Source organism: Olea europaea, unplaced genomic scaffold, assembly GCF_002742605.1.
Source record: "Olea europaea var. sylvestris unplaced genomic scaffold, O_europaea_v1 scaffold2255, whole genome shotgun sequence".
Lineage (NCBI taxonomy): Eukaryota > Viridiplantae > Streptophyta > Magnoliopsida > Lamiales > Oleaceae > Olea > Olea europaea.
In genome coordinates, this window is record NW_019240599.1 from 9615 (window position 1) to 30845 (window position 21231).

The window sequence follows — 21231 nt, forward strand, 5'->3', positions numbered from 1 at the left end:
TCAGTGGCTCATCGATTAGCACATGAGTTCGCTCGCCATAGTTAGAAATTTAGATAAAAGAAAAAGAAAAAATTAAACTGGGTAAGCTTGCTAGGCTTATTCCACCAACGCGAACTAGTGGGGTGAGTCGAGCCTCATTTTGGTTGAGAAAGGCAGTTTGTTAGGCGATCACGTGGCTCATCTCATTTAACACCCTTAAATCTAGTGGAACAAAATAATTTAGAGCAACTTTTGTATGGCAAGTTGAAACTCAAGTGACCTAGATATATAAGATGTGAAAACCTTGTTTGTAACATACCATTTTAAAATTGGGATGATTAACACATGGCGGGAAAAGAAAAATTAAACAATTGATATATGTGCTTAACACATGGCCATTTTTGGTGGCACGAAATAGAGAATAACATAATACATAATATTGCAAGTTTACGGTCTAATATAATCAAATTGCTAGTTATCATATAATTTTAATTATTGGTCATTGTTGACCTCAGAATTTAGTAGGATCAAAGTTACATCGTTTATCTATAAGTTACTTGCACAATAAAACATACCATTAAATGCAAAAGTCATTGTTCCAGAAAAAAGTTCAATGAACGTTTGAACTATGAAGGTCAAGCTTTTTTTATCGAAAATTCAAAATTACCGCTTGTAGGAGAAATTAGAAAGAAGGGATCTGATTTGTGGTTAAGCCCTTGTTTGAGCCCCATTCTCATGAAAAAATGCCTTTTACAACAGTGTTTTGACATCATTTCAACCACATATTTTTTAATAAAATAATATTACACTTAAATCCAAAAAAATTTCTTATTTTTTAACCACACATTTCTCATTAATACACTATTAAAAAATTTATTCTATCCCAAAAAAGGGCTCAAACAAGGGCTAAAAGCTTACCTTTTGAATGCAATTGACTTATGTATAAAAACTAATAAAGAAAGGGGAAGATGAGGCATGTAGGTGAAGATCGGCGATTGGATATTACACACGTCTATGAAGAGTATCCAATTTTATTGACCTCACCAGTCGCCAATGCTTAGTTAATGAGGTCCTTTTCTGTCATGCGGATGACGTATTGGTACAGGAAAATGATGCACGTACATAGGGCCCTACTAAGTGAGAAAGAGGTGGGGGCGGGCCTCACAATTTTTTTTTAATATGTGTGGGGCCCGATCCCAAACAGTGAGGAGCTTGTGAGGTCCCTGTGAACTGAGTTCCTGTACGTGGAGCTCGGTTCATTGGTACAATGTTGGTCCCTCAAATTCGAGTCTGCATTTATGTATTGATTAGACTTTTAAATATAAATTATCTTCAACTATACTAACCATCACTGACATCATGTTCTAGATTAGACGATGTAGTTATGTTTGATTGATTTTCAATCTCTTGTTTTGGGTCATTAGACCGATTGTAATGTTAATTCTGTAAGCTCGAGGATGTCTAGAGTTTTTGTATTCAATTTTTGATCAATACATTTATTTACCCCGATATAATAATAATAATAATAATAATAATAATAATAATAATAATAATAATAATAATAATAATCATAATCGATTGCATTTTTCTCAATACTGGTTTGGTTTGTCGTCCCTGCTTTCATGTGCTTGCAATTGACGTCGGTGCACCTCCCTAACTGATGCCGTGGATCGAACCACCTCAATCACCGTGGCGGCATTCCAATCACAAAATAAAAATCAATTTTATACCCTTTCATTGGCTTCATTCCTTGGACCGTTCGATTTGGACTGAATTTTTATGTGTCAACACCTTCTCTTCTACTCCTTATTTTATAATGCAAAGGTTTTCATGTGCAAATTTTTTTTGTTTTTGTTTTTTTTGTTTTTTGGTAACAAAATCCATTCAAGCTAGGGGTGGACCCAAACATTTTGAATTGTGAGGTCAAAAATAAAATTTCAAAATTTTTTTGAACAACATATCATTAACGAAAATAAGTCAATATCCTATTATAACTATAGCCTACGCGTTTTCATCCAATATTTTCAATCGATCAATTTTAGACATACAAACCCAAACCCTACATACTTTTTTCACCGTAGTTGATTAGCAGTAAGCTAGTATTAATATAAATATAACAACTAAGAAAATATAAAATCATGAATATTAAAAAAGAGTGCAATACGCTTCAAATAGCAAAATCATAATATTACAAAGTCGAAATAGTATTCACAATTAATTATTATTGATTAAATGATTAAAATTTATTACAACAACAACAACAACAACAACAACAATAATAATAATAAAATTTAGAATTAAAATTTACTGTATGATGGATGGGCCAATGTATTCTTAACAAAAATTGGTTATGAAGAGAAAGAGAATGGTAAAATGGTATTTAACAATTTTGATACAAAATGGTGCAATGAGTTGTAGGATATTTGCACCAAAATTTTTTATGCAATTCGGTGAATTATGATGCAATGAGGATAGTTGCATATGCTGTTAGGTTGAGAAAATGGTGTTGGTCAGGGAAGAGAAGTGGCTTGAGATCAGAGATGTAAATTCCTGAATTTTATCCCTACAATATAAAAAGGAAAATGTGAGGACACTGTAGAAAGTAACAGTGTCTTGATTCATCTTTAGTGTAGCATTTTTGTTTTGTTTTGTTTTTTTTCAATTGAGGGCCAAAAACGACGCCGTTTGCTTGATATATATTTTATTTTATTATACACTACCTCCAAATTTACTGCAACACGTAATTTCCATTCTTCCCCCACTCCGATATAGATATATATAGTAGTGATATAAGAAAAAAATCACTTTTATATAAAAAAAAAAATAGAGATAATATGCGACAGAATTTTTTTTACAACATATTACTTGTAAGTAAAAAATTTGAGGAGAAAAGAATTAAAGAAAATTTTAAATTGAAAAAAATTATAACGTAAAACTACACAGAAAAAAAAAATCTCTCCGTGCACGCAGACATTAGTCTCCATGCACAGAGACCAAAAGAGAGAATTTTTTATTTTTTATTTTTAACTTATGTTTTTGGGTTCATTTTCAGGCTCATTACGGGATATCAAACGAAATTGAAATATTACATTCTTAATATCGTTTTGAAGTACTCGCGGCATAGTATTGCACGTCGTTAACGGTATGTGAAACGGTCAATTATAGCAAATGTTATGGGACGTCAAAGTAGGCATTTTCAAACTATATTTCAAAATTTTTGATAACAAGCTAACTTTAAAAATTTATTGACGATTGTATGATAGTCGAATCGATAAATGTTTTACATTCTCTCGAAACTCATTTTGAGAGCTATATCATAGAGATATCGAATAATCTAAATAGATATAAAAAATAGTTAAACAGACATTAAACGTATATGTTAAAAAATGCACATAAGTCGCTTTTTCTTAAAAAATCAATTATTTTATTACTATTTCGAAATTTTCGATAACAAGCTAACTTTAAAATTTCGTCGACGATTGTACGATAATCGAATCGATAAGTATTTTACATTCTCTCGAAATTCATTTTGAGAACTATATCGTGGAGATATCAGATGATCTAAATAAATATCGAAAATAGTTAAATGGAGATTAAATGTATGTGTTAAAAAATGCGTATACGTCGTTTTTCTCAAAAAATTAATTATTTTATTACTATTTATTCCTTTTTCGCAACAATTTTCTCAATGCATCATTTTGCTCAAAAAAATTATGTGGTATGATGAAAAAAATTTCTTCGTGCACGGAGTGAATATATTTTTTTTCATCATTTTATATATTGAATTATTACTAGAAAACTAAATTTTATCTCAAACTATTAAAAAATACTGATTAATAATAAAAAAATTTGGAAAAAAAATTTAAAAAGAATTCTAAATTAAAAAAAACTATTATTTATAACGTAAAATTACACAGAAAAAAATTCTCAAATCTAAGTTTCTGTTTGAAATTATTAAGAGAAAAGAATTATAAATTGAAAAAAAAAATTATAATATCAACAACAAAAATTAAAATTCTTTTTAATTCTTTTTTTCTTCAAATTTTTTACTTAAAAGTAACTTTTTGTAAAATATTTTTTTATTTTTTTATATAAAAGTAATTTTTTTTCTTATATTCCTACTATATATATCTATATAAGAGTGGTTGAGCATGGAGTGGTGAGGGTATAGAAATTACGTGTTGCAGCAGTTTCTTACAATATAATACAATATTTTAAAGTAAATTTTTTTATATATTTTATTAGAGTAAATTTAACAAATAATCACTGAACTTTACACTTGATTACTACTTGCTCACTCATCTTTCACATATTACTGAATGCTCACTCATATTTTCATATAATTACTCATTCATCACTCGTCTCTTCAAATAATTGGGCTACTTTTACGGCAAATTTTCGACAACTTCCGACTACAAAGAATGTCGAATTTTGATACCGTTGGAAAGCCCACGATATTCTCTTCAATTACCACCCAAAATCTCATTATAATTCCAAGGGATTCGATCGAAAAATTGCCTTAAAAGTCGTCCAAAAATTCTGATAATCTGCCCAGATTTTCAGATTTTTTGGGCGACTTTTAAGGCAATTTTTCGACCTTCAAAACTATCTAATTTTGATACCATTGGACAGCCCACAATGTCCTCTTCAATTACCACCCAAAATTTCCCGATAACTCCAAAGGATTCGGTCGGAATAAACCCACAAAGTCAGCATCCCGAACTTTGTCCAGATTTTCGCCTTTTCAAGATGCTGACTTTGTGGGTTTATTCCGACCGAATCCTTTGGAGTTATCGGGAAATTTTGGGTGGTAATTGAAGAGGATATTGTGGGCTTTCCAATGGTATCAAAATTAGATAGTTTTGACGGTTGAAAATTGCCGAAAAATTGCCTTAAAAGTCGCCCAAAAAATCTGAAAATCTGGGCAGATTTTCAGAATTTTGGGCTACTTTTAAGGTAATTTTTCGATCGAATCTCTTGGAGTTATAATGAGATTTTGGGTGGTAATTGAAGTGGACATCGTGGGCTTTTCAACGGTATCAAAATTCGACATTCTTTGTGGTCGGAAGTTGTCGAAAATTTGCCGTAAAAGTAGCCCAATTATTTGAAGAGACGAGTGGTGAATGAGTAATTATATGAAAAGATGAGTGAGCATTCAGTAATATGTGAAAGATGAGTGAGCAAGTAGTAATCAATTGTAAAGTTCAGTGATTATTGGTTAAATTTACTATAAAATTAAATATTATCTGAAATCATTAAAAAATAAAAATACTAATAATATAAGATATAAAATATTTTTAAGACGTAAAAAGTTACTTGTGAGTAAAAAAATTAAAGAGAAAGAAATTAAAAAAGAATTTTAAGTTGAAAAGAAAAATTATTTATAATGCAAATCAAAACTGAGTTTCTGTTTGGAATTATTAAGAGAAAAGAATTTAATATTGAAAAAAAATTTATAATGTAAACAACACAAATATTTAAAAAAATAAAAAATAGTTAAACGGGCATTAAACGTATGTGTTAAAAAATACGCATAAATCGTTTTTCTTAAAAAAATCAATTATTTTATTACTATTTCGAAATTTTCAATAACAAGCTAATTTTAAAAATTCGTCGATGATTATACGAATCATAAATGTTTTACATTCTCTCGAAACTTATTTTGAGAATTATATCGTAGAGACATCGAATGATCCAAATAAATATCGAAAATAGTTAAATGGACATTAAATGTATGTATTAAAAAATGCGTATAAGTCGTTTTTCTTAAAAAAATCAATTTTTTTTATTACTATTTATTATTTTTTCGCAACATTTTTCTCAATACATCATTTTGCTCAAAAAAATTATGCGGTATGACGTAAATTTTTTTTCAATTATTTAAAATTTCATTTTTTTTCAAGTGCGGAGCAAAAAAGACGCGTTCCTCCGTGCATAGAGTGCATGGATATTCTTTTTTTTTTTTACATTATTATAAATGTAGAAAACTAAAAAAAAAAAAAACTATATTATCATAGTTGGATATATCTAATAATTTTAGACAATATTTAATTTTATAGTAATATTTTTAGTAATATTGAATTTTTTAAATTAAATTTATCTAAATATTACTTTAGATTAAATATTAACTCAAAGTTTTAAGTATATTTCTTTACATAGTAAAAAGTTTGCTTCAAGTTGTAAAAAAATTAAAAAATATATATATATAATTAACTACAATGAAGAAAAAAAAAAGAGGACTCCGTGCACGGAGACCTGGCGTGCAAGGAGACCAAGGTCCTCGTGCACAGAGAGATAAATGAATTTTTTTTTTTTTGCTTATGTTTTTGCGTTCATTTTCAGGCTCATTACGGGATATCAAACGATGTCGAAATATTACATTCTTAATATCTTTTGAAGTGCTCGCGGTATAGTATTGCTCGTCGTTAACGGTGCGTGAAATGGTCAATCATAGCAAATGTTATGGGACGTCAAAGTAGGCATTTTCAAACTATATTTCGAAATTTTCGATAACAAACTAACTTTAAAAATTCATCGACGATTGTATGACGGTCAAATTGATAAATGTTTTACATTCTCTTGAAACTCATTTTGAGAACTATATCGTAGAGATATCGAATGATCTAAATAGATATCAAAAATAGTTAAACGGATACTAAACGTATCTGTTAAAAAATACGCATAAGTCGTTTTTCTTAAAAAAATCAATTATTTTATTATTATTTTGAAATTTTCGATAACAAGCTAACTTTAAAAATTCATTGACGATTGTACGATAGTCGAATTGATAAATGTTTTACATTCTCTCGAAACTCATTTTGAGAACTATATCGTAGAGACATCGAATGATATAAATAAATATCGAAAATAGTTAAACAGAGATTAAACATATGTGTTAATAAATGCGTTTTTTCTTTAAAAAAATCAATTATTTTTTTCTTTTTAATTTTTTTCTTTTCCAAATAAAACTTAATTTTTCAGTTTTAACAAAAAAGTTATTTGTAGGTTAAAAAAATTGAAGAGAAGAATTAAAAAAAAAATTATATATAGTGTGGTCTCCGTGCACGGAGGATTATTGAAATTATTTTTTTTGTACTTTTTCATTCTCCATTTTCATACGCTATGGCCACGCCTTTTCAAATCAACTCATTTGCTTATATTATTATATTATATATATAGTGTAAGAAAGACAATGTGAAACTATGTAACACGCAACTTTCTATACCTCCTACCTTACTTCGTGCTGACCACTTTTATAAGTTAAAAAAAAACAAAATCACTTTTAATAAAAAAAAATTTAAAAATAAACATATTAACAAAAAATATTTCTAATATATGTAAAAATTACTTATAGAAGTAAAAAAATTCGTTTAAAATTATTTAGAAGTAAAAAATAAAATAAAGTTATGAAAATTAAATGAAGAATATATAAATATTATTTAATTAAAATTGAAAAATTTACTTTATAAATAATTGGTTTTTTTATCAATTTATTTAAATTTCTTTTTAATTCTTTTCTCTTTTAAATAAAATTTTTTTTTTAAATTCTTTTGCCCTACCAACCTTGGAGTGACTGTTGTAGCGTTTGAAAAATAGGCCTGCTGTTAGGGTTCTAATTCTTACGCCAACAAGGGAGTTAGTCATTCAGTAAGTGCCACTTCAAGTTATTTTACGTGCGAACCTGAGTTTGTTATTTAAATGTTTGTATATGTGTATATTCTCTTTCAATTTATAACTGCATGGATAATTTTTGAACTACAAGTATAGCCTCTCGAATCGAAGTTGCTAACGAAAAACATTTTGCAAAATTCAATTTACAACTTATTTGCAATATCAGATTAAAAAAAAATATATCTTCATCTACATTAAACAAAAAATACAAAAAATAATTAAAAATAAATTATCATTGACATGTATACAATCACAACATTCATTATACTTGTTTATAAGAATAAAAATAAATTATAGTGACATAAAATATACAGTCGACCAAAAGATGAGAATCAAACAAACATTTCTTATTTCCAAATACTTTTTGTACAATCTATAAATTTTACGCTAATAAATACAAAATTCGTGCAACGCACGAGACACAAACTAATATTATTAAATTGATTGATGTAGTCCATTTAATAAACGAGTTATGGAGGCTCGACCCATTTAAGGCGATGAAAGCCCACCAAAGATTTAAAGTATTAAGTTTAACTAAATTTGATTACAAAGATTAATGAATAACTGAGTTATCAGCAATAACGACCCAATTTTAGAATTTGAAATTTGTACAAAAACAATGTTCTTTTTTTCCTTTCCAAAAATTCGGGTTAAATAAAAGTTTTTCTTGATTTCGTTTTTTAACTTTGTAGTTACCCTACGTTTTGTTACAAATGATTTAAGGTAGATAATGTTGATTTGTTAAATAACAAAAAGTAAAATGGAGGGTTAAAATAAATGTTAGGGTGCATTAATGGAGGTAAATTCAACAACGCGTTACCCAGCGATCAAGCTTAGTTGAACCATTTATTGAATTTATAATTTTATGAATTTTTTTCAGTATTTTTTTAAACTTATTCAAGTACGACATAGTCAAATTTTAGAATTTTATAACATCATTTAGGCACTCAAATAGACATTCAAACATGTGCAGAAAAAAACTATTATCAGGTGCACTGAATACAGCATGTGAAAAAATGCATAACTTATCCCACTGACCTTCAAATGACTTGATTCCAAAATCAATGGATAGAGGATTGATAGGACTTTCAAACCCCACTAGTTTTGTCCAAAAATTCAAATAATTATGTTCAAGATGATGCAACAAAATTCAAGTAGTAAGCTAAACATTTTTGTTGACAATTTTAATCATATGCATACTTAAATCAAATAATAATTTAAATGTTCTCATCAAGAAAAAAACTAGGAAATCTTAAAAGAAGGATAAACTAACATATTTTTTAATTTAAACATAAGTTGCATAACGATTAAGAACTAGAAACTCTTTAAATGTAACTAACTACACAAATGAAGCATCTTTCTCCCTGTGGATCCTTTGCAATTCACGTAAATTCCACTTTCTTGACCATCCTTTAATCTAAAAAATTTGTCAACATAAAAGGTACAGACTAATATCACATTGTGCACTCTTTTGATCATAAACATATTTGTATATAAAGTGATAGAAAGAATTTAATATTTTACGTAGATTAATATTGACAAATTCATGATTATAAAAAATCCTTTGAGATCGTAGAAATCGGTTATGGCCATACATAAACCTCGTTGTTAATAACTTCAAAAACTGCAACACACATCACAAGGGCAAGCGCGCGCGTGCATTCAAGAAATCTGACCCGATTTGTTGCTACCTATGTGGTAAATTGTGTAGGATGGAATGATAATAGGCCATTGTTTGAGGCTCATTTTTATGTTAAAATGAATTTTGTAATAGTGATTTTTCTAATAATGTAGCTAAAAAGTAAGAATGTTTTTAGATTTACGTGCAAATTATTTTATTATTAAAATGCGTGATTGAAAATGAACAGGAAAAAATGAATTATTGGGTAATGGGAATCAAACAAGGGGCAAGTTTTTGAAATGAATTAATACAATAACATATATGTCATTCTATAAATATAAATCATAAAATAAGTAACACATATATTAAGTGCTTGTTTGGTAGAGATTTTGATAATTGATTTTTTGATCGTTAGAGATAAAGTGGGTCCTACCTGTGAGAGAAGAATTCATAAATGACGACTGAAATAGTAAAATAACGATAAAAAAATTGATTTTAATTGAATTAATAGTCGTACCAAACAAGCTCTAAAAGTTACATAATGACACCTTATAATGTTTTTTGTTAATAATATTTTAATGGTGCTTCACGAGCAAGACAGTAAGATATATGTTACCCGACCATGTAATCCGGAAAAATGTTGTTTCCAATAAAAATTGAAATATTGACTTAAAATGAAAATGAGGTATTTTTAAAAAAATTAAAAGACGTTAATGTATATATTGATTTTTAAACAAAAAAAATAGTATGTTCTTTAAAAAAAAAAATGAAGAAAATTAGAATAATTGTCAACTCAAGCAATTGTAGCTCGATCCATGATTTCTTTGCTCAGCTCGTGTATGGGACGAATCGAACCGATGAATGACTCATTCCATTTAACGGTCCTAGGAAAATTGACTCAAATTGTTCAATTTGTTCCTATTTGACAAAGATTTTTGAGTATAAATTGAGAATCTCGTGAAATGTGTGATTAAAATTAAAAAATAATCAATGAAACGCGTCGATTGGGGAATTAGGTTGAGTTTTGCTGCCCATATGCCCACTCCATGTGAAACCCAGATTTTTTGAAATAATATTTTTCTTATTGGAGAAAACCGCCTCTTCGGCAGTTCAAAAATTTCCCATTGCACTCTCTCCTCATCCCCTTTCTCCTTACTTTTGCGCTCTCGGTCTCCTCCCTGTCTCCTAGGCTACACGTCTACACTAGCAATTGCAAATACAGTTCTTGACTCTATATGGAAAAGATTCCGATTTATCAATCCAACCAAAAAATAGAGGATTCTGAGAAGATCGATCTTGCAGCCGAAGCCATCAGTCTCATGGATCTGTCGTCTCAAAACGACAATCAATTTTCAGGTTCAAATCCTTAATTTTGTTTTCGACGTATTGTGTGACTGTGTGCGCATAGGTTTGATTTATCGAAGAATGTATGTGCATCTTCTGTTTCTGTACGTGTTCCTCTGATTTTGCCTATGTCATATGCAATCGAGTATTTAGATTGGGGTTCCGGAGCTCGGAAGTGGAATGTGTTTCAATTTAATTTCTGTGCCGATATGAAATTTTGTTGAAGTTTAGCTGCTAGTCCTCTTGATATGTAACTGTATTCGTTTTTAATGTTGGATTCTTGGGGCATATAATGTGTGTTTCTTGATAACATTATACCATAGAAATGCCTAATATGAATAAGAGAAGAAATCGAGATGATTTTGATGATATCCCAATTATTTCCACAATTTACTTATGCTATGTCTCGTTTTCTATATTTTTTAATTGTTTTCTTTTTCTTTTTTCTATTTTTTTTGTTTGGAATTTTAGATATAATGGTACTTGAATCCTTCTCAGGAAATCTGACAGAACCAAAAACATGTAAATTGTCAGGAGTTCTGGGTTCTGAAAAGGAAGTGAACACCACTCTTGAAATTGACGTGGATCACCACACGCCTCAGCTCCGTCAATCAACTGATCATGAAAAAGCGAGAAGAAATGGAAGGTGTAATTTGCGTAAAAGTTTAGCATGGGATAGTGCTTTCTTCAGTAATGCAGGTATTGTTTGTGCATTGAAGATCAAGTCGTGAGTCTAGCGTACGGTTGTACTCTGCATTTATCTTTTTTGCCGTTATATGCAAATTTATTTCGAAAATTTCAGGTGTTTTAGACCCAGAAGAATTGTCCACTATGATTAAAGTAGCTGAAAAGGACAAAAATCAATTATTACCTGGAATCAAAGAGGAAATAAGAAGGTCTATTGATTCAATATCCAGTCTTGAAAGTGATAATCTTACGGTGGAATCTCTTGAGGATGACTTGTTCGTAGACATCAGAGCTTCCATCCAAAGATCCAATAAGAAAGTTCCCAATGCAACAAATTATATCAGCAAGTCAGCGGCCATGGAGATAGATAACCAAGCTATAGCAAGTGAGCAACCTTTTGTTAATCCGGTGTAGCTAACTGTATGTTTCATATGCAATCCATGCAATGCACATTATTGTGTCTTCAGGAGAATTACTAAGTTGATACTAAACTGAACTTGAAAACTGCTTCTTCCTTCACATTTACTTGGCACTCTCCATTAACAGTGATACTTCTGTTTTTAGTTCCAAAAACTCAAGAAAAGTGACAATTCAATTCTTTTTTGATTGTTAAGAGGACGTGCAGTATGTTGAACTGCAACTTCAATCAATTTTCATGTTACTCTTTTGCAACTTCGTCACAATGTACTTCCACATCTTCACCTATTCTGCATGACAGTGAATTCACTCAAAATAATTTATTTCGTCTCGTCATCTTACCTTTAGTGGAGTAGCTTTATGTCATCTTTCGAGAATTCCCATTCTGAAACATTTCTAGCTATGTTTTACAATCACAGCCCTGCCATGAACTGCTACAACAATGCTGTTTCTTCTCAACTTGATGTCCTACTGGCTAACTGCTATATTTACAATTGTACTTGAAGGTTGAAGCCAAACAATCCACGAATTCAATTAGTTCATACAGTTGAAGGGATTTTCACTTAGCAAATAAGATTAACGCTAACCAAATAAAATGGAATATAGTTCATCTGGGTACTTCAATGCATAGTGATCTCTGTTGACGTGAATCATGAAGTTGGCAATACAACATACATGGATAATCTTATAGTGCTGCTTTTTAGCTCTTCTAAATTTACTGAATAGAAGAAATAATTGCTATTTTCATGTCCCAAGATCAGATAATTTCAACTGAATTGCATCCATGACTAAACATCAGGATTAGCATTTAGCAGACTTCCTCTCTGTTGATGTTGTAGAAGGCAAGTTCCCATGCAAGTTCTGTTTCTCATGTTCATGTTTTGCTGGCAGAAACAGCTTTGAAGAAGGAAAGTATTGCTTCTCAAAAAAAGGTACATTCAATTGATTGGAAAGTGTCTCTTGTAATCATGGCTTGATTGTTGTAATGATGGGAGACTGATATCAAATTTCAGCTGCTCGTGAAACCAGGTTTAAAGAATACTAGCAGGCAAACAATTAGGATGCCAAAATGTCAGCCAAAACAAAATATTGGGAAGCAAGAATCGGGAAAAGCTGTTAAGCAGGATTCTGGCCATTCGCAAGTAACCCAGGTATGTTATTGTTTGGCTTGAAACTCTCTCCTTTAATGGTACATCAAGTATCTCTTATTTATTGCTGTAAAGAAAGAGAGGAGGTTCTAGACACTACCTAATCCTTCCACTATGTACAAACTTATGTTAAGAACATTTTACAACACACACATCTTGAGAACTCACTGCTGTCCTGTATAATTTTCTTTATCAGAATGCATAAACTTGCAATGGCTCTGATATTGTAAATACCAAAATTCAGTTCTTACCATCACACTTTACAATAAAATCAGCACTCATATATATAATGCAATTTTTATGTTAAGCATAGATCCTAGCAGTGACCAAACAGAGTGGCCAAAAAGGATTTATGTATCAGACTACAAATTTATTAAGAACAAGGCTTTTGTTGTTATTGTTGTAAGCATTGGCCATATAGTTTTTTCCACTGCTTTGATGAGAAGTCTTCTGTGCCATGGTCTTGGTGATAATATGTATCATGAAGTTTCTGATTCTCTTAAATGACCGACGCTAACCAGATTTTTGTTTGATGAAGACCGTCACTAAGACTGACGAGCCAAGTTCATTACGGCCTAAGCCACCCAAGGCTGTCAGCAGGGCTACCCTCACTTCAACATCAGCGACAAAGAGGGATTCCACTGGTAGTAGTCATGTCAAATCTGAAATCGGAAGCTCAAAACTCAGACCTGGTAATGAACTCATGACATACAGATATTTTCAGCAGAAGATCAATTAATATTTTTTAGTCTGTAAAACTGTTGTTAATCACCTTGACAGTAACAAGTTCTACTAAAGGGAGTCAGGCATCAAAAGTTCCTGTCTTAAGTGGTGCCAGAAGGGCATTGCCAAAGCCTGCTGCATCTTCCAATTCCTCTTCTTTGGGGACTTCAACTACAAGCAAAATGCTGTCTACAAGGTCCTCTACTTCAAGTGACAGCTTTGACAGTATGTTGTCTAAAACTACTGCTAATTCTCCATTAATGTCTGCAAGAAGAATTCCAGTAAAGAGTAGCACTATTAGACAAGCTTCCTCTGATTCCATTCCTAAAACACCATCGAAAGCAGCACTGCAGAATAAACCACTGCCATCCACTCTTTCAGCTTATCTGCGGTCAACTAAGATATCCTCAAGTGTATCACCAGCTAGTTCTATTAGTGAGTGGTCTTCAGCATCATCATCTTCAACGGTCTACCAAAGGTCGAGTAACTCGAGGAACAGCCTAGATATCAGCTCCTGTCCATCCATAGATGACAGTGTTGTTCCTTTGGGTCTGAGGTCTACTGATGGAATTGCAGATGAATATAAAAGTAAGGGAACTGCTTTACCTGGTAACATTTCAAATAAATCCATAACTCAAAGTGGTACCCTTCAAGCTCCTGCAAAACTATCAGGACTTCGAAAGCCATCTCCAAAAATTGGGTTCTTTGATGCGGTTAGTTTTTTGCCATTATCTTAGTACTTGCTTTTAGTTTCAGATTTTGGCTGTAATTGGTTGTTCAGGTAACGTTGTGTTGTACATGTGATATATTTTTCTTTTATTTTGCTCTAGGCAAGATGTAAATTGATACTTATTAATATTTCCTATATCATTATATAACATTTAGGATTTACATCTTCTGAACTCATCAGTATTCGGCTACATTGCAGGCAAAGTCCATCCGCACTCCTAATGGAACTCTGCGCATTCAATCTGACTTGGGCAATGTGCTAATGAAGATCGGGGCTGCTGTCTGCAGTCCAAAAGGGAGCTCAAACATAAAGCCAAAGACTGGAAAGTTTCCTACATCCAGAGCAGTATCTTCTTTGGCAAATGTAAAGCCTGGTTCTCCAAAATCTAGGTCTCCTGCATCCTTTCCAGAAAGATCACGGGCATTGACAAATGATTCTCAAGCCTTATCTGGTGTAAAAGATTCTCCTAGCTTATCACCTGAAGCTCAAGGAAACAGAAGTGGAGAAAATATTTTGAAGTTGCAGAAAGTTCAAGCCAAAGTGCCAGATGGAAATAAGAAAGTTCTAGACGCAGGTACTGGGGCCGTTATGAACAAAAATCCAGATGAATTGATCGAAGAAGCAGCCTTCAATATGCATAGAAACATACGCAGAGAGGATATCGAGGCTGTTCTTGTTGAAGATAATAATGCTATGGGCTCTAAAAGTATTGGACAGAAAGTGGATAAAGATGTATTGGATGACGAAAATCATTGGAAGTGTTTGAGTTCAATTTTGAAAACGACTGAAGATAAACAGGAGTTAAGTGGATCAAAGGAATATGTAAATTCAAACGTTTATAGCCAAAAGGGTGAACCTCTATCTGATATATCAGACTCTGTTTCAGCGTCTTTCCCGGAAACAGCCTCTACAACCACTGCTAGCAGAGCACCGTTTGATCTCATGGATTCATTTTACAATAGTGAATGTCCTGATTTCTCTAAAGAATCAGCAGCCCAGCTTGTCGAAAAGATAGTGATACCCTTACCTATTACTGAGCAGAAAGAGAACATCTAACACTAGTCTTCAAGCGCAGCATCTTTGTTTCTCAGGTACAGTTACACTGCTCTTGATAGATTAAGTCCTCACACTTTGCATATATTATTTAGCCTCTGTTTGTCATCCATTAACAAATTAAATTGTTTGCTACATTAACATTCTCCTCGACACATTCACACATTAAAATATTCTACATACAAAACAATAAAGTTACTGAACTTTTAACCATATGTTCTTCAAAAAATACTATTCAAAACTCTATAATTTCTCCCATAATGGGAGACAAACAAGCTCTTATTTGACAACTAGTAGAATTCTTGAAAGCAAACTGTTAAACTAAACCCACCTGTATTTATTCCGTGCAGATGGCAAGATGGCCGAAGAGCGGTACCTGGTGGGTAAGATTTGTTTAGAGGACGATAAGGCTATTCTCTTTACTTTGATGGTGAGAGGCCTTCAACTGGAGGTGTCCGGTGATTCAAATATTGCCATTCATTCATTAGACGAGACTATGAAAGGGAAGGTTTATACAAAATTGCATATGATGTAAGCCCACCAATTGTTCCATATTAAAACTACTCGACAGCTTTCCTGCTAGATGAAGTTATCAAACTTTAAGCGTATTATGTCAGCTAAAAGTTGAACTGTTTTTGTCATGTTTTGTCCCAATGTCACTTACAGGTGCTTGTGTTCATTTCCTCCTTTCTCTGATATCGGAAGTTTTATGAATGGCAAGAATAGTAGTGTAGTACTTTCTCCCCCGTCACTATTAATTTACGTGTATTATTTATTAATGTTTGGTAGTGGATTTCAATTACCTAGAAGCATTTCTTGCCTATATTCTCAAACCACAACTTCCTCTCAACTCTCTCATTTAGTACTATACACATTCCAAACTCTCTCCAGGATCTAAAATTATGCTCCCGAATTGAGAAAGAATTAAACTACTTCTACGTTGTTTTTTGTCCATTAAGTTTGACATCCTGTGTAAAAAAAATTAGCCATTAATTTGAACGGGTATTGTTAAAATCAATAATTATTATGTCTGTCACATCAAACAATGTTAACCAAACTATCAAACTTAATGTACATGTAGCAAAATTGATATAGAAATTGTGAAATGCAATTTGATTTTGACCATGTTAAAGAAGACCATTTCTGCGCTGTTTCAAAGAGAATTCACATTCCCATTCTCATGCAACAAAGATGCACAGAAATTCTGAGAGACATTCAGGTGTAAGCACGCATGGAATCCCAGAAAGATTAAGCTCAGAAGCTATTCCCTTATTATTCAAAAGATGACCCAGAAGATAATTGATGCACGGTACCTCTAAATAATAATTTGATTCAACTTCTTAAAGAAAATAAGCTTTTCCATCATTTTCTCTCCCCTTTTTGTAATAATATAATTGCAGTATCCTAATTAAACTTAATGATCATAGAAATTAGATGTTGTCCACATCCACATTTAAGGCTCTAAATCTCTCGAAAATGCTGGCTATTATCTTGTTAAATCCCCTTTGTTAACTATAGTGGCTGAACCCCAAAAATCAATGCAAAAAATAGCCTCTCCACCATTAATTCACTCTCATCGGAGTTCTTTTCAACAAAGTTGCAGCTACAAAGAAATAATAATATGAAATCCACAATATCAAAATTTCAATTAAGTTGATGACACATACTAAATTGTTCACGAAATTAAAAACATTTTGTCGATTCAAGAGGCACTCAAAACAACAGTGAGGGAACAAAAAATCAAAACTAAGACCTAGGCTTTTCCTTCTTCTCCTTGAAAAGAGCCAGAAGAGAGACACCTGAAACCTTAACTACCTTAAATCTAACACCGGGAATATCTCCCACAGCATGACCTTTACGCCCAAATCCAGCAATCAACACTTCATCCTGTCGCAGAAAAATTACAAGGTTAGGTATTAACGAAAATGAGTAGCAGAAAAATCACAGCAATTAACTTATAATAAGAACTCACATTTTCCTCGATATAGTTCAAGCAACCGTCATTGGGAACAAAAGCAGCAATCTTTTTGCCATTCTTAATGAGTTGAACCCTAGCACACTTACGGATGGCAGAGTTTGGCTGCTTAGCTTCAATACCTCTGTACACAAACAGCAATTTATACCAAGTTAAGGAATTCATAATCATATCTGAGCCTTATAAGAATTGACTTTTAAGATGAGCCAAGGCAGAAGGTAGAATCTCACATCTTTTCAAGAACAATGCCTTTGGCATGAGATGAACCAGCAAAAGGTTTCTTCCATTCATTCCCAAGGTGAGATTTCTTATACGCCTTGTCAGCCCATCTTTGTCTTCTACGGTGGGACTTGAGTTTGCGACCAGCTCCCATACCACGTGTCTTCCTAATAGTTTAGAAATCATGAATCTACTCAACGAGATTGGAAATACTATGAATGTTTAAAAAAATTCATTGAAATCTTTTCTTTTTTTAACTCTAAAAATTTCAATTTAACAACGAAATAATATTCCAAATTGTCTTGGTCAGAAATTGTAGCCAAACTGCATCTCATCTCAGAGGACTCCATAGTTCTTAGTATCTATATGACAAGGCTTACAAAATTGCCCAGGAAGATAGACTACCCATCAAGTCATGCACATTGCTGTTTCCGAGGTTAATTTAATAATGCTTAGGCAGTTCAGAACATAAGTGACAGTAGAGAATCCCACATAAAAATTCTAGGGTAGTAACACTAATAATCAATATTCAAAAAATTAAGATCCTCAACAGGCTTCTAATAAACCACATTCAAAACAGAGAGTTAGAATGCATAGGCTAGAATTATTATTCCCATCTCCGAGATATGACCTCGAGTGTGTTTCTCAAAGTTTTATGACTCTTTCTATCCTAACAAAACACATTAAACTGTTAAAATATGTAATTGCCCCTGATTAGTAGCATTGTCTAGACCTATTAAAGTCGCAACTATCACAATCAAGTAACAACATAAAAGAAATGAATAACCTCCTTGAGAATTGTTATACACGAGAAATGAAAATAGTGGAAGATAAAGCAACAATCTTTTGGTGGGAATTATGAAGAAAAACAAAAAATCTACTATCAAATTCTTCATTTTTTTTAATATTCATATTACTGGAGAACTCGAAATATGAAATCCCCAAAAATGTCCCAATATCCTAATGAAACAATCAGCTAATATTACATCTATTTAAAATTAATCAATCTTCAATTGAAAAACACGACATTATTACTTTTTCTTGAGTATGGCTCATAGCTCCTTAAAGGCGCGTGTTCTTTCTTTTCTTCGATGCATCGAGAAAGACTTAAACAGTTTACAGTTAAAGAATATGAATATACATACCCCATGTTGCAGATTGAAGAGAACGAACAACTCGAGAGCGTTGAAGGGTAGGACAAGAGGAAGGGGATGTGCCGAATTTAGAGAAAACCCTAGTCCGAGGAGAAGACGACCGTGAATGTGTGAGTTTTATTTATATGCCTGTCTGGGTCGGGTTCCACGCCCGTTTGGTGATAATTTTTGGTAGGGGTGGGCGCGGGTCGGTTCGGTTCGGTTCGGTTCGGTTCTAAAGGTATCTAGTAAATGAAACTGTCGGGTCCAAATATAATTATGGAACCGTTCGGGTTCGGTTCCGTTTAGTTCGGTTTCGTTCGGTTCGGTTCCGTTCGGTTCTGTACTATAATTAAAATTTTTAACATTTATAAAAAATTATATAAATACAACTAATGATACATTCAATGGTTTTGGAATGTCAGAAACTAGTAAACTATCTTATTCAAATGATCGCTACGATCAAAGTTTCGGTTGGCGAAGGTCACAGTTTCGATCGGAGTTTATAGTGTCGACCGATAATTGTATAGGTTTTGGAATATTAATGAGGTTGCGAGAGTGAGTGCGAGAGTCAAGACAACGTTATGCACTTTGGTGTTGGTGTTTAGGGTTATTTAGTGGATTTGATCTTGCTTGGCTAAGAAATGAAACAATAAAATGGGTAATTGGGCCAAAAATTAAAAAATTAGAAATGAAACAAATTATTGGGCCAAAATTTTGGATTTAGAAATTGTTAATTTATTAATTTGTTTAGAAAAAATTAAAATAATTTGATTTACTCAATATAAAAAAAAATAAAATTAGAAAGATTCGGTTCTTATTCGGTTTTTCGGTTCTAGGTCTAGAACCGAGAACCGAACCCTACCCGTCGGTTCTCAATTCAGATACCGTCGGGTTCGGTTCGGTTCGGGAGATTTGTCCAATCCTAATTTTTGGAGCTGTGTTTCTCGGTGTCTACATATTATATATGCACCCACTTTTAAAATTATAATTATATTATATTTTCTATCTTATATAAATTTACCTAAATAGATATGTATAAAATTAAATAAAAATGTATCGTTCTAACTTCATCCAATATTATTTATTTTAATAAATTTTTTAAAACATTTTTATATTCGTTTAGGGTTTGTGTTTATCTAAAATTCTAATAATAATAAAATATCATCTTTATCTAAAATCATAAAATATCCTCTTGAACAAAAATCTAAAAGAAAAATAAATCAACACATTATAAGAGTTATAATTCTTTCATGATATGAAAATAAAATATTATTTTTTATACTTTTTTAATTATTGGTTTGACAGATGAAAATATACGAAAATTTTCAAAATAAGTTTTAATACCTATTTAAATATTCTTACATTACAAAAGTAAACAAACTTAAAATCATCAGCCAAATAACAAACAATCAAAAGTATGGGTTTATAAGCAAAAAAATAAATAAATAAATAATTGTTAGCATACGATTTGAGGAGTGATTTGTTTGATTTTTTGAACAGTGTATTCTTGATAGAATCCTATAAATTCAAGAAAAGAGATTTGTTAATCTTTATAACTCATTCTTCTCAAATTTTAATAGTTAAAATAGTGTTTTTTTGAAAAATGTGTGGTTAAAAAGGAATAATTTTTTTTTTTTTAATTTGCATGTAGTATTATTTTATGAAAGATTGTATGGTTGAAAATAAGATAGAGAAAAATAATGAGAAGGAAAATAGGAGCCAAACGGTGGCTAAATATTAAGCCCCACTTGGCCCCTAATTTTTTTTTCAAATTTTAATGTTTGGAATAGTGTTTTTTTAAAGAATGTATTTGAGAAAAATAAAAAGTTTTCAAGACGTGTAATATTATTTTATGAAAAATTATGTGGTTGAAAATAAGAGAGGAAAAAAAGAGAATGGGGGCCAAACGGGGGCAAAAGCATCGACTTGAAAATATAGAAAATAAAAAGTCAGAACCAGATAAATGTTGATAATGATTGGATGAATATAGTGATTTTTTAAAAAAAATTTGAAATTGTATTAGAAATGTATTTATAATGGGATCAATATATAAAATTTGTATGGATTCATATATTTAAATAAATGAATTTAATAAGAGTAATATTGAAATTTGATGTTGATGAAAATAATAATTTTTTAAAATTTTAATAAGGATGTATATATAGTGGGATGTATTTATAAAAACTTTGTATGTAAATAGCGGCACTTGTGTTTTTTTTTGAAAAATGTGTGGTTAAAAAGAAAGAATTATTTATTTATTTATATGTAATATTATTTTATTATAGAATGTGTAGTTAAAAGAAGAGAAAGAAAAATATATTATAAATTTAATACGGCTCAAACGGATGCTTCATCTTCTCCGGTCATATTGCAAAAGCGTAGATATCAATTTAATGCTCCAACTATACGGATGCATCAAATTCATCCTCAAACTACTACTAAGCGTCAATCTCAATCTCAATCTCAATCTCAATCTCGAATTCTGTATAAGCGATAATATCTTCCTCCAAATATTCAAATATATCAAT

The 21231-nt window shown here is 31.4% G+C and overlaps 3 protein-coding genes across 5 annotated transcripts in view; 2 read left to right on the top strand and 1 right to left on the bottom strand.

Moving 5' to 3' along the window:
* Positions 1 to 10341: 10341 nt before the first annotated feature.
* Positions 10342 to 16124, top strand: LOC111381094. 3 transcript variants are annotated; one of them, XM_023004817.1, is made up of 9 exons: positions 10342 to 10627; positions 11114 to 11314; positions 11418 to 11687; positions 12617 to 12651; positions 12733 to 12870; positions 13406 to 13559; positions 13648 to 14303; positions 14519 to 15411; positions 15724 to 16124. In XM_023004817.1, the coding sequence occupies exons 1-8, from the start codon at positions 10507 to 10509 to the stop codon at positions 15374 to 15376; spliced, it is 2433 nt and encodes an 810-aa protein (XP_022860585.1). In that variant the 5' UTR covers positions 10342 to 10506; the 3' UTR covers positions 15377 to 15411; positions 15724 to 16124. The 3 variants fall into 3 exon arrangements, with proteins under 3 accessions (XP_022860585.1, XP_022860584.1, XP_022860586.1); XM_023004816.1 differs by having other exon boundaries at positions 10343 to 10627; positions 12611 to 12651; XM_023004818.1 differs by having other exon boundaries at positions 10343 to 10627; positions 11150 to 11314; positions 12611 to 12651.
* A 784-nt stretch (positions 16125 to 16908) lies between these two features.
* Positions 16909 to 18857, bottom strand: LOC111381097 (40S ribosomal protein S23). Its single transcript, XM_023004820.1, has 4 exons — positions 18713 to 18857; positions 17579 to 17734; positions 17346 to 17472; positions 16909 to 17260 (listed from the first exon to the last, which is right to left on the bottom strand). Exons 1-4 carry the CDS (start codon positions 18715 to 18717, stop codon positions 17120 to 17122), a joined length of 429 nt encoding a protein of 142 aa, XP_022860588.1. The 5' UTR covers positions 18718 to 18857; the 3' UTR covers positions 16909 to 17119.
* Positions 18858 to 20598: 1741 nt separating this feature from the next.
* LOC111381091 overlaps positions 20599 to 21231 on the top strand; it is a 5060-nt gene continuing 4427 nt past the window's right edge. The window contains exon 1 of the mRNA XM_023004814.1: positions 20599 to 20668. Coding sequence (XP_022860582.1) covers positions 20599 to 20668 — 70 coding nt within the window. The remainder of the gene's footprint in view (positions 20669 to 21231) is intronic.

Excerpts from the sequence above, each read along its gene's own strand:
- LOC111381097 (XM_023004820.1), bottom strand. Across the intron at positions 17,473-17,578 it reads GGCATTGTTCTTGAAAAGAT|AGGTATTGAAGCTAAGCAGC; the intron begins GTGAGATTCTAC and ends GTTTGTGTACAG. Across the intron at positions 17,261-17,345 it reads TGAACTATATCGAGGAAAAT|GATGAAGTGTTGATTGCTGG; the intron begins GTGAGTTCTTAT and ends TTTCTGCGACAG.
- LOC111381094 (XM_023004816.1), top strand. The coding sequence starts at position 10,507 with ATGGAAAAGATTCCGATTTATCAATCCAACCAAAAAATAGAGGATTCT. Across the intron at positions 12,652-12,732 it reads GTATTGCTTCTCAAAAAAAG|CTGCTCGTGAAACCAGGTTT; the intron begins GTACATTCAATT and ends ATCAAATTTCAG. Across the intron at positions 13,560-13,647 it reads AAGCTCAAAACTCAGACCTG|TAACAAGTTCTACTAAAGGG; the intron begins GTAATGAACTCA and ends TCACCTTGACAG.